The 13110-nt window shown below is 44.0% G+C and overlaps 1 protein-coding gene across 1 annotated transcript; it reads right to left on the bottom strand.

Moving 5' to 3' along the window:
- Nucleotides 1-2096: 2096 nt before the first annotated feature.
- LOC115760731 (protein suppressor 2 of zeste) lies at nucleotides 2097-11429 on the bottom strand. Its single transcript, XM_030702206.1, has 7 exons — nucleotides 11276-11429; nucleotides 11084-11180; nucleotides 10826-11002; nucleotides 10185-10425; nucleotides 5433-8808; nucleotides 5157-5312; nucleotides 2097-2596 (listed from the first exon to the last, which is right to left on the bottom strand). Exons 1-6 carry the CDS (start codon nucleotides 11427-11429, stop codon nucleotides 5164-5166), a joined length of 4194 nt encoding a protein of 1397 aa, XP_030558066.1. The 3' UTR covers nucleotides 2097-2596; nucleotides 5157-5163.
- Nucleotides 11430-13110: the final 1681 nt, after the last annotated feature.

The raw sequence follows: 13110 nt of genomic DNA, 5'->3' as shown, positions 1-13110 counted from the left end.
GATCAGCCAAGGGGTTGTTTTTCTTTTAATATATTAATATTTATAACTAGACAGGGCTGAGGGATCCACTTGACGATATCGATAACGATAACGTTACCGATATCGATAACGATGTCGTGAGCAGCGGAAACTGCGCCATATACATATATATATATTATACAATTCGGCTGTCGTTGCGGCCTTTAAACTTTATAAATTATGTACATATATAAATAACAGATAAAACACAAAGCAAATCTCACGACACAAATATATATAGAGAGAGAGAGAGATATAAACGAGCACGTAAAGCTTTGCATGACGATATTTATCGATATAGACGACGATATACGATACACGATATCCTTAAAGTAGCTAAACTAAGGCCAGGTTGTTTTTTTAAATTTATCGATAAGCGCGTGTTAAACGATAGACAATTATCGATAAATTTACTAAACAACAAAGCGCGTATTTTTTTGTTACTCTTTTTTTAAATACAGTTTTTTATGTTGTTTTTTGGTCGAAGCTTTTTCTTTAAAAAAAAAAAAGGTTTTTGCTTTTGTTTTCTTTCGATTTTTGTCCAGTTTTTTGTCGCTTCGATATTTAAATTTATGTACAAAGTTCGTGCTGCAATTAAACGTAACACTAATGCGATAAAGTATCTACACGTTATTTGAATATATTTATATATAGGTGTATATATATATATATATATAGTTATTTGTATATGTATCTGTTGTATTTTGTATCTTTATGCTTGACACGCTCAGCTCAAGCGGCGCAAAATCGTTAAAATTTTATCGCCTCAGCGAACGTGCGTGTGTGTGTGTGTGTGCGTGTGTGTGTGTGTGCGTGTGTGTGTGTGTGCGTGTGTGTGTGTGTGTGTGGGCTACTGTTCACACACCACCACCGAAAAATGAAAAAACCCAAAATCCGCAGCGCTCGTCAACAACCTGCGCCAAGTGCGCGTTTCACACTTGGCCGCAGTCATAAAAAAAAAAAAACAAAAAATTAGATTTAAACAAAAAAAAAGAACTTCCGATAAACTTGCTGCACGTTTCTCATCATATTCAATAATTTATGCGATTTGTTTTTGATTCTAGCTACGCGCAATAATACAAATACGCCTTTTATTCCCCTTCTCATGTTATCAGCTTACAATTATTCCGTTTATGAACTGGCGTATACCTTTAAGACGCTGTCTATGGAGTCTATGGGGTATATATAGCCCAGTTCCTTTAACTTTTGACTGTCAGTATAATATATATATGTATTGGAACGAGTGCTATTTTCGAGAGCTTACGAGTTCGATGCACTAGCTACTATAGGAACAAATACTATTTCAAATGTCAGCTGCTTGGTCTGACTGGTTTCTACTACCCGTTCTTTTATAGCACTCGTTAGCACATGAACGAGTCTGTTTCAGAGCACAACGAGTCGCAGTCGCTTTATTCCGCACTCGCTACTGCAACAACGAGTTGTCAAGAGCTCAACGAGTGGCACTCGCTATTGCAACAACGAGTTGACACGAGTTCCACGAGTTTATTAAACTCATTTTTTCTTTGCATTCCTTTCCCAGCTGCACTAGGGTTTTCGCTTCAAGCTGACTCGCTGGCGCAACAACGAGTACAGGTGAACAACTCACTTTGCTTGCGAATTCGCCGCATTTAATTGACGCACTTTATTAAAAGTACTCGCTTTATCAGCAGCGAGTTTGCTGCCGAGTTCAACTCGGCTTTGCTCGCCTCTCCTCTTCCTCAGACGCACTCGCTGGCGCAACAACGAGTTGTTTTATCTGCCAAATATTCCTCATCATCTTCAACGAGTTGGGTTGGCGACGTGTGCCCGACACGTTAGCGTATGTATAGCAATATTGTCTGCGATTAGAGTATCTGCGTTTCTGTTTCTCTTGTTTTTGTTTTTTTGCTGATATTTTATAATTAATTTTCGTTTGCATTTTTGCTTTGCCAACAACAACAGCAGCAACAACAACAACAACAGCAGCTCGCGTTGTGGTTATTTATTTATATTTCGCATTTTTGTGTCAGCTTTTTTTGTGCTGTTGCTGCTTTTGTTGTTGTTGTTGTTGTTGTAGTTAGCAACAAATACGTTTATATATAGTATACGTTATATATGTTTCCATTACGCTTATAATTTATTTCGACGCGTACTAATTCCAATCGCAAATATTTGCATATGTGCGCGAATTTGTGTCGCATTTGTATCTACAGATGTGTGTGTTTAAGTATCTTGAATCTTATAGCTTGTATCTTTTTGTTTTTTTTCTTTTTTTGGTATTGGATTGGTGCGAGTTTTGTGTGCGTATGTGTATTTGTTGGGTGTGTATTGCCAATGAGTGTACTTATGCTTAAATTGTAAGGCTTACTCGCTGCAGCAAGGGGCGTGTGTGCCAGCCCCCGAGCTGCCTTTCTCCGTGATTCTCAACAATTGTGATTGCAGCCGAACTGCAACTGGCTGCGTTAGTCCAACTGGAACTGGAATCAGTTTGCATTTGGATTCTGATTGTTGCCGCTGCCGCTGCCGTTGCTGCTGCTGGTTTGTAGACTCTCGAGTGGCGCCACGAGATACATTTGCGTGCCGCACATCCAAAGAAACGCTGCATTTGTTTGTTGAGTACAGGAAAATTGTTATTCATGGATGAAAATACGAAAATGATGTAATGTCCAAATGAGCGAGAGAGAGAGAGAGAGAGACTGAGCGTATGACAGAATGAGAGACGGCGTTGCATGCTGCGACTGTTCATTAAAAAGCAGGCCAAAAGCAAAAGCAAAAAACAAAAAAAGAAAAAGCACTGCATAAAAAGCCACTACAAATAAAAAAGAGTTGTTGTTGTTGTTGTTGTTATAACGGCAAAAATAAAGCAGCGCTCGTAGGAATGACCGACCCGGCGAACCAACGAATGCCCGACAAACGAACCAAAGAGAGCGAGAGAGAGAGAGAAAGATAGTTTGATAGTTAGTCGAGGGGCGGGGGGGCAGAGGTGAGGCTAACGTGGAAGACACACGTTGACGAGCGTTGCCCGCTAAATTTGTGTATAATGACTACTTGAGAAAAACGAAAGAGCACAGAGAAGGCAAGAAGAAGAAAAAAAAGCAGAAAAAACATAAGAAGAAAAATAAAAAACGAGCAACAAGCAGAAAACGCGCAAACACGAAATGTAATTTGTATAATTTGAGACTCGTATTTTGTTTTTTTTTTTTTATTTCAGTTTTTTTGGGTGAGTGTGGGAAACGCGCCAAAAAGAAAATACATACAGAGAGACATGCGGAGAGGTCAGGCAACATGAAAACAATAGAAAAGAAGAAGAGAAAACGAAACCCACTAAAGCGAAGGCATTCAAAGCTAGGTCCAAGAATTAACAAACAAATAAGCAAATACCTTGCATAATAATGAAAATGATGATGATGATAATGATATTGATGATGACAATGATAATGATGATGACAATGATGATGACAATAATAATGCAAATAATAATCATGATGAAAATGATAATGGTGATGAAAATGATAATGATGATGATAATGATAATGATATTGATAATGTTAATGATAATAATAATAATAATGATTAAGACAATAAGGAGCAATAATATGTGCAATGATATTAGTAATAGATAAGCGAATATATACAAATAGATAACCCAATTGTCTAGACACCCAAATATTTGTTGATTATGCGACAATTGTGTATTATAAACTGATTGAAAGTTTAACGAGAAAGTAAGAATATCTTCGGCATGCCGAAGATTTAATACCCCTGTAGACATTACCCTTATACAGAATAGTGCAGCTTGAAAATGCCGAGTTTGTTGAAAATATCTTCCCATACAAAATCCTACTATTCCATCGATCTTTTCTATGTTAAGATTTTGCTTATATATGAACATTATAATGGAACTAATAAATCCCGAGTATGGTCAAGTTAGCTTAATACAAAAAAGAAAGTTTCATATGAGAAACAACTTTTCGACGGATCGTTCCTATGGCAGCTATATGATATAGAGGTCTCATTCTTATACATATCCTTTATGGGGGCGGAGTTGTCTCCTTCTATACGTTACACAAAATTATAATACCCTCTACATGAGTATACTAAAAATCGCCCGAAATACTTTAGCTACATATATTGTATGTCTCTCAACTTTCTAAACTTTTCAAAAGTATTCCGTATTCTTCAGAAACCAAATAAAATATGCAAGCTTTTCAAGGTTCATATGTCAATCACTCAAGGAATTTTAATGGAACCGACAACATTCCGTAAGAAATGCGTTTTATTTCGAGTCGTTAAACTACCCAATTCTGTAATTTCTACCATTAAAATCTATATATAGCTTCTAAAATCCAAAATATAATTTGAAACCAAAAGCTTTTAAGAACTTTTAATGCCAATAACAAAAATTAAAATCCAATTTTGAATTTCCAATGAAAACATCAAATCTTATAATGGCCAGCATAAATGGGCCAAGGTCTATAAAGTTGACAGCCATGCCCAGTTTATAATGTGTTTAAGGCGAGTATATTTCGTGCATGTGGGAGTAAAACTGAGTAGTTACCATATTCAAGTGAGTAATAATGAGTATAGTGCTTAATAAAAAGGAGTATGTGCGAGTATGTTGTGGATATGTGCAATAATTAGGTATTGATGAATAATATCAATGAGTATATTGAAAATATTCAGAGTATGTTGAATATATTTTGAGTATATCCTATAGAGAAATGAGTATGTGCGAGTATATTATGGATATATGCAAGAGTATGTGTCTTATATGCAATAAAACTGAGTCTGCTGTTTAATTAAGAAAGTATTAATGATTGCATTGAATATATTTAACAGAGAAAATGAGTAATTGAGAGTAAATGCATGCAAGAGTACGTTTCCCATTTGAGTACTCAATACAAATGTGAAGAGTAAATAAAATCATATTCCATGCAGACATGCTTCTATTCGAGTATTTTTTGTAAATTTTACTGTACATCAATAAGTATATTCGCTGCACAAATGCGTATTTATGCGTATCAACTTTGTTTTCTATGAGTATAAATGAGTATATGGCTTATTTTCTCTGCAATTGTCGCTCAGTCTTTCATTTATGTGCATGTTTATGTGTTTTTAAATATGATATTTGATTTATATGAACATTTTGGGGCACTCACCTTGTGACTAAGCGGAACTTGCCACCGATGCCAAAGTGTCGGTGGCGGCAATTTGAACGGGCGGCTTTGACATTGAATCGCTGCTGGCAGCACTCGCAGCGCTTGGCATCGCCAGCGTGGGCAGGGCGAGTGTGGTGGGCGTGGCAGCAACTGCTGCTGTTGCCGTTGCAGTTGCAGTTGCTGCTGTCGCCGTTGCAGTTGCAGTTGCTGCTGTCGCCGTTGCAGTTGCTGTTGCTGGCGATTTGGCATCCGTTTTGGCCACGTTGGCCGCGCTGCTGGCGGCCTTTTCCAGTTCCGGCGTTTTGGCTGCCGTTGCTGCCCCATTGCTGCTGCTGCTGCCGCCGAGCACAAGTGGCGCCTCCTCGGCGAGGGCGGCAGCTTTGGCCTCGGCGCGTATGTTCAAATTGGCAGCCACTTGGTCGATTGTTGTCGGCTTTTTCAGCGCACGCGGCGAGGTGGCAGCAGCAGCAGCAGACGCAGTGCAGCTCGTGTTGTTGTTGTTGCTGCTGCTGTTGTTGTTGTTGTTGTTGCTGCTGCTGCTGTTGGGACTGAGCAGCGTTGCGGCTGCTGCCAACTTGGGCTGCTCTTCGGCTTTGACTGTTAACGGCTTGGCGGCAGCAGCAGCAGCAGCAATTGCTGTTGTTGTGGCAGCAGCAATTGTTGTTGTTGTTGTTGTTGTTGTTGTTGTTGCTGCTGCTGCTGCTGTTGTTGTTGTTGGCGTCGCCTGATTGCGAAAGGCCAACGCCGAGGGATTCGGTATGCTGCGCACAGACGCATTCTGCGGCCTGACCAGCGCATTCTTTGGCTTATTCTCGTAGATGTTGCCACTCTTAATCGAGATCTTTTCGCGCGCCGTTGCCGACTCCGAGAGCAAATGCAGATTTTGTAGATCATCGCCGCTGGCAGCTGTTGCTGCTGCTGCAGCATTATTGTTGTTGTTGTTGTTGTTGCTGTTGTTGTTGTTGTTGCTGTTGCTGTTGGCGCCAAAGTTTTGCTTGATTTTATTTACAGCAGCCTCCAGGCTGTTGCTGCTGCTGCTGCTGTTGTTGCAGCTCAGGGCAGACGTTGTGGGCGCCAACTTGTTGTGCTTGTTGTTGCTGCTGCTGCCAGTTGTTGCCTGCTTGCTGTTGCTGTTGCTGCTGCGTCCTGTGCCCGCTGATAAATCAAGTATGTCAGCATCCTTGGCTGTTGTTGCTGCTGCTGCTGCTGTCGTGCCAGTTGCTGTTGCTGCTGTTGTTGTTGTTGCTGGTGGCCGAAAATCGCGCAAACTTGTTTTGGACTTGTCCAGCGCGGCGTTGCCATTGGCTTTGCTTTGATTGCTGCTGGCAGCAACAGTTGCTGCTGTCGTTCCCGCTGCGCCAGCAACAGTTGCCGTTTTCTTGGCATTGTCAGCGGCTTTGGCCGCGCCAGCATTTGCCTTGGCTGCGAAAGCGTGTTGCGGGCTGCTCAGATTTATTAAAGCAGGCGGCGATGTGCGATAAACCGCATTGTGCATGTTGCTGCTGTTGCCGCCGCGCTGCCCGCTAAGCGCCACCGAGAGCGGCGGCGACTTGACCATGGCCGGCAGTGACAGCGGCGGCGACTGTACCGCATGGGCGGCGGCACGCTTGGCCGGCTGCTTGGCCGGACTGGCCGGCGGACCCATCAGCGATGCAGCTGCTCCGCCCAGGCCCAGGCTCAGGCGCGCAATCTCCGCATACGGATGGCTGAGGCCGTGCAGCGCCTGGCCCACCTGTTGGCCCACCTGGCTGTTGCGCGCTAGTGGTGTTAAGGTCACCGTTGGCTGCGGCAGGCTGAGGCTCAGGCTGGCCGGACAGCGCAGCGGCATTGGGCTCGTCTTGGCCAGTTCGGGTCCATAAACACGCATGGGCGGCGCACAGGCTGGGCTCGGCTTCAGCCTGGCGGCATATTTGCCCAGCTGCAGCTGCTGCTGCTGGCAGTCCAGGCGCGGATGCTTGGCCAGCAGCTGGGCCTGCGTCTCGTCCAGCGAGAGCGAGCGCTTGGGCGGTTTGTTGGCCGCGCTGGCTATCGAGCTGGGCGTCGATTGGTAGCGCTGCATGTGATGCGGCGGCAGCGGCGGTGCCTGTCGCTGCGGCGTCTGTGGCACGGCGAAATGTGGTGCTGCATTCGCAGTGGGCGTGGTACACGTCAGCAGCATGGGCGCCTTGCGATTGTTGTGATTGCTGACAAGCTGCGGCTTGGCGGGCTTCGGCGGCGCGGCCAGCTTGGGCTTGGCGGGCGCAGCCGGTGCTGGAGTGGACGTGGGAGTAGCCGGGGGCGTGGCAGGCGTACAACCCTTGAAGAGGCTGGGCGGCAACGGCGGCGAGGCGGGCAAATTAAGCTCCTTACCGCTGCGTGGCAGCTTCTCAGCTGCAAAGGAGGCAGAAGAGGAGGCGGCGGATGAGGCAGAGGCGGACGAGGAGACGTTGGTGGCGGAGGAGCTGCTGCAGCTGGCCGGCATCAGGCTGTTGATGCTGCGCGATTCCTCGCCCAGCGTGCGATTCAGTGCATCCTCCTTGCTGGTGGCCAACGACGGGGCCTGCTCCTCGAGCTTGAGCTGATTCAGCGAGACCAGCTCGCCGCCAGCGAGGGAATGGGAACGCTTCAGGTCGAGCTTGTGCGCCTTGTGGTTGTGCGTCGTTGTTATTTTCATTTTCATTTTGCCATCCGTTTGCGATGAGATCTCCGCATGCAGTTTCTTGCGTTTACCATTCGCGTCCTTTGGCTCCTTTGAGTGCTTCTTCTTGCGCTTGCGATGCGAGGACGTGGAACAGTTGCTGCTGGCATTCGTGCAGGTGCTGGCATCGACGGTGCCACTGGAGCCGTTCGTCGACGAGGAGGAGGAGGACATGGGCGACGCATTCGGACTGTATTTGAGCACATCCTGCGGAGGTACGGATGCAGCGGCTGCAGCTGCTGCCGGCTCGATGGGCTTGAGGCCAATATTCTTGGCATATGTCTCCAGATCGATCTGCTGCTGCTGCGCTGTGGCCGTGTCCTCGAGCCGTGGCTCCGCCGACTTGGTCATTGTCAGCTTGGCCTTCATGCTGTTCAGCTCGATCTTGAGCTTGGGCAGATTGCGCACCAGCGCCATCTGCGGCGGCGACGACTTCTTGTTGGCCGTCTTCAGCTCGAAGCCGCCCTCGTCGCCGTAGCCGGCCGATTTGCTTAGCTGCGATTGCGGTATGCTGACCACAATGTTCAGATTGGGCACAGCGGCCAGGTTGTCCGGTTCCGGTTCCGGCTCCGGTTCGCTCTTGACGCGCAGCAGCGGCGCCGACGGCTGCGTGCAACTTGTGGCAGCCACACCATAGTCGCTGTAGCGCATATCGTTGCTGCGCAGGCTCTTGAAGTTGCTTGGCGCTGTGGCGGCATCGTCCGACTCCCGTTTGGCCAGGCGCTTGCTTTTGGCCAGCTTCTGTGCGGACTTGTTGCGCGCCTTGCTTGTGGCATGCAACGGCAGACGCTGTGTATCCACAGCCACATCCACGTCCACGGCAAAGGTCACCGACTTGCCGCTCTTTGCCGTCGCCGCCGCCGTCGCGGAACTTAACTCAATATCCTGTTTAACCTTTGACAAATTGTTCTCATCGTTTTTTGTTGTCTCGCGTTCGTGCAGCAGTATCCTATACCGAAATGCCATGGGCGCGTGCTGTACAATTGAAAAAAAGGGCGTGCAACAAAATAGAAATAAGCAAATAGTTATCGTCTCTGAGAGAATAGATACCCTGCTCTACAGAATGAGCAGGCCATGTAGTATTTACTAATGGCCGAGCGTCTTCTTGATTACTTAATACATCAAATTGTGAAAAAAAAAATGCTAAAAGCCTAATTAGAATACCCAATTTTCTAATAGCATCGCCGACACGCTGGAGGTCTTTTATTATTGGCCAACTATGCCCCTACTGGATTGTTCCCTACAACTGGATTGTTCCCATGGCAGGTAGATAATATGCTTGTCAGATTTCATTTCAAATATATCTAAAGTATGGTAAACAAGAGAAGACTTTAGTTTTCTCGAGATATTTTGAGAGACAAAAGAGTTTTCTTCTTATATTTTCCAAATTTCAAGCGATTATTTCTAAGGGATATATAGTTCCCTATGGTATATCTTTATAGATAGATATTTTGTAAGACAAAAGGTTTTTCTTCTTGTTTCTATTAAATAGTTCATATGATTTATCTTTATAGAAACCTTTTAGGCAAACAGTTAGAATGCTTAAGAAAATTCAATTAATTTGTAAATTGGTTTTTGTTAAACAACTCAATTATCATTCGATTCTTTCTATGAAAGCAACATTATAGAGTGATCCGATTGATTAAAATTAACTTATATATCGGGCACATTATAAAGTTTTTAAGAAAGTTTAAGTTTCGTGAAGAAACAAACTAGTTTTACACAGAAAAACTCAATTCTGGACGGATATTACCTTTGGAAGCTATATGTTAAAGTAGGCTGATGTAAAAAAGATTTTGTCTAGCCTTGAATGGCATAGGAAAACGCACAATTGATTTGGGTTTCTGGTTTTTCCTGTTTTGCTAAAGCTGACTTCAAAAAATAAGTTTTTCCTAATACAATCTCATATTTGAACGATTATGCCTATGCCAGCTTTAGGCTATAGTTCTCCGATTCGCTCGATATCGTCGAATTTGCTGTCTGCAGTTAAAAGACGAAACTAAACCAAGTTTCATGGGGATATCTTAGTTCACATAGGCGCAAAGACGCCAAAAGGACTCTCATGGACACCCCCAAGATTAAACTACCTCAAATAAACTGTGTTTACTTTATGATCTCTGAATTGTCTGGCCTAATGCGTTGCACATTTCTTGTCAAAACTAGGGCCGGGCATTGTGTGTGCATATAAATTATGGAGTGGACACTAAACTGGCGGCACAATCCGATTTGCCAGCGGCTAATTTTAAGTGCCAGACACAGGCACAGTAAATCCTACCCCAGCTCTTAGCCAAAAAAAAAAAAAAAATAGAAATAGAAATACAAAACATGTGCAAACAAAGTTGAGAACTCACCCGCTTCCACTGGTAACAATAGCCGACATCCATGAGCGTAAAGCTGGGCGGCAGTACCTCATCCTCGTACGTGACCTCGACCTCGACGTGTTTGTTCTCCGCATCGATGTCGTACTTGGAGCAGAGGAAACGCTTCAGATGCACAACCCTCAAGTCGGCGGGGCACTGCAGATAGCAGATGGGCGGCTTTTCGGATGAGCCGCAGTTTTTCAGCATAGCGGGATGATATTCTAGGGATAAACTGTGGAAAAACCGAAAGAAGAAAATGGGAAAAACAAGTGTAAGTGAGATGCAATGCAGGAACAATTTGGTAGAGAAAAGTTGCCAGAATATTGAGAGTAGAAAATACTTTTCGCGAAATAATATGAATAGTTCGTAAAGCGAATGAATTGTATCTTTAACAAGGTATCTCCTAGAGGTAGGCTTTAGATAAGGATAACTGGGAATTGAACTGAATGATATCTTGCAGAACAACTTTCCTTTTGATATAAAATATACTTAACAAAAACCAAAAGAAATTTTCCAAAGGAACAGAGAAAAACAACGAAATGTTAAGCTCGGAAAAAACTTGCAAAGGAAAACAATGAAAATTAGCCAAACTCAAGGAATAAATGGAAGCGCGTCTGCCATAGATGACCTACCTAATAGGCTCGCCTGGCGTAAAGAACTCCTGTTGCTGTTCCAGTTGGGGTCTCAGCAGCTCCTCGTCGGCATCCAGTTCCTGGTGCTGTTCCCTGAACTCAGCCAGACGCTTGCATTCGCGCTGATAGAGACCCGGCACCAGTTTATAAATCAGCGCACGCAACGTGTCATCGGATCTGTGCATGGGTCGATTTTTTGTTTTTTTTTTTAGCTAAGCTTGGTGGAAGTGGTTGTTGGGCAGGCAAAGTGGCACCTACCTGAGGTTATCCTCGCTGATGTGCTTGCCCCCGCTGGACTTGCACTGTGGGCAGTAAACATCGCGCAGCAAATGCTTCAGAATGCAACTGCGACAATCTGAAAAGTGCAAAACAGAAAACAAAAGCAGCAAACGTTTTTTTAATTGAGTTGCAACTCGTGTGGGTCTTAGGCAGAGACTGGAGCCCACTTACACGTGTGATAGCAGGCGTCAACTGTGGTGGGGTCTATCATATAGCCCTGACAAATGCGACAGGTCAACAGCTCATTGAACTGGTTCAGCTCGCGAACGGAGCCGTGGCGCTCGGAATGCAGCTTGTCTAGCTGGCTTTCCGTCTTCAGATGCATTTTTATTCAAATTTGTATTTGTTATCTTTATGTGTGATTAGCCTCTGTGTAGTTGGTTTTTTTAAGATGCTAGCATGTCCTGCAAGGAACAGAAAGGAGTTGAGTTAGAGTAGCGCTCCCAACAAGCCCTCGCAATTTTCCAGTTATTGGTATTAGATTGTTCATATATTGTGAATAATACATTGTTCATATATATCTAAGGTTTTGATGTATGGCCATCTAATAATGAGCAGCTCTTAATGGGACAGCTAGATCTTAGCCAAGGCTGATGACAAAGCTGTTGCGACTGCGCAAAAACTAGAGAGCTGTAAGAGGGCAAAGCTTTACACACACACACACACGCACACAGCTAGGCATAAACAAAGGTGAAAAAAAGTAGTGAAAAACTCCAACTGTGAGAAACAACATAAAGCAAAATCCCAGCAAGCAGCAACCGACAACCGACAACCATCATCACCCATCAACATGATTGTGGTCGGGTCTGTCAGTCGGGTCGGTCGGTTCGGTCGGTCGGCCTGGTCTCTAGGTCTCGTCAAACAAAAGCCAAGCACACACACAAGAAAGCAAATGTAAATGTATCTGTATCTTTGTATCTGTATCTGTATCTGCATCTGCATCTGCATCTGTGTGTGTGTCTGCCACAAAGATATGGCAAAGTCACTTTCAACTAGTAAATCAGCCATCCATGAATCGGAACAATGCCGAAAACAAAAATATATATCCATATATATATATATATATATATATATATATATATATATGAATATATACATATGCACAAAGACAAAAAGACAAGCACAAAAACTAACTCATATGCGAAGCGTTCGTAGGGGAGTGGGAGGAGGTGAGCCAGAGAGGGGGGAGCTGCTGGGCTTACGGGCGCACAAGCGACGCCCTTTGTGCCACACACAGGGCACCCTACACACAAGCTCGCAACGAGCGCACACACACACACACACACACACACACACATACACACGAACTGCGCACTCAACGTGTGTACTTGAATCTAGTTTTAGGTTTTTGCCTCGTCTTCGCCTTCGTCTTCGTCGTCGTCGTTGTCTTCTTCTTCGTCGTGCAAACGAATAAAGTACGAAAATTACGCTCTTGTGTGCCCTACACACACCGACACACACACACTCACACAAACAGTCGGCGTTGATAATAATAATCACAATGATGATGATGATGATGATGATAATTATTATGATGTGGGCAGCCAGTTGGATCAGCAGGTTGGCCTGAAGAAGCAGAAGCAAAAGCAGTAGAAGAGGAAGAGCAAGAGGCAGAGCAAGAGGAAGGAAAAGGGGAATGTGTGCCACATCATGTTGATGAGATTTGAATGGAACATACAAAACGGCAGCAAATGTCATGAATGTTAACGTCTATATAAAGTGTGAATAAAGCCGTGCCAAGTAAGGCCTTTTAGCAGCTAGTCCTAATTGTGCCTGTCGGCAATTAAGTTCTTGTTGTTTTTACAGCACATAAATATATATATTGACTTAGTTGGGAGACTAGAACAGATAAATGTTATGTATGTTGTATGCATAATATATTATAATTTTATGCATATAACATTATTTATTTTTAGACATAACCGAGGACATATTTATAATCGTATTGTCTGAGATAATTCTACATTTTGATTGTCAATAATATAGAAATTAGATTTCAAAAATTG

The sequence above is a fragment of the Drosophila novamexicana genome, unplaced genomic scaffold, assembly GCF_003285875.2.
Source record: "Drosophila novamexicana strain 15010-1031.04,08,12 unplaced genomic scaffold, DnovRS2.1 tig00000462-arrow-pilon, whole genome shotgun sequence".
Taxonomy (NCBI): Eukaryota; Metazoa; Arthropoda; class Insecta; order Diptera; family Drosophilidae; genus Drosophila; species Drosophila novamexicana.
Note: the sequence above shows the minus strand (reverse complement) of the source record. Positions and strands in the feature narration are given on the sequence as shown.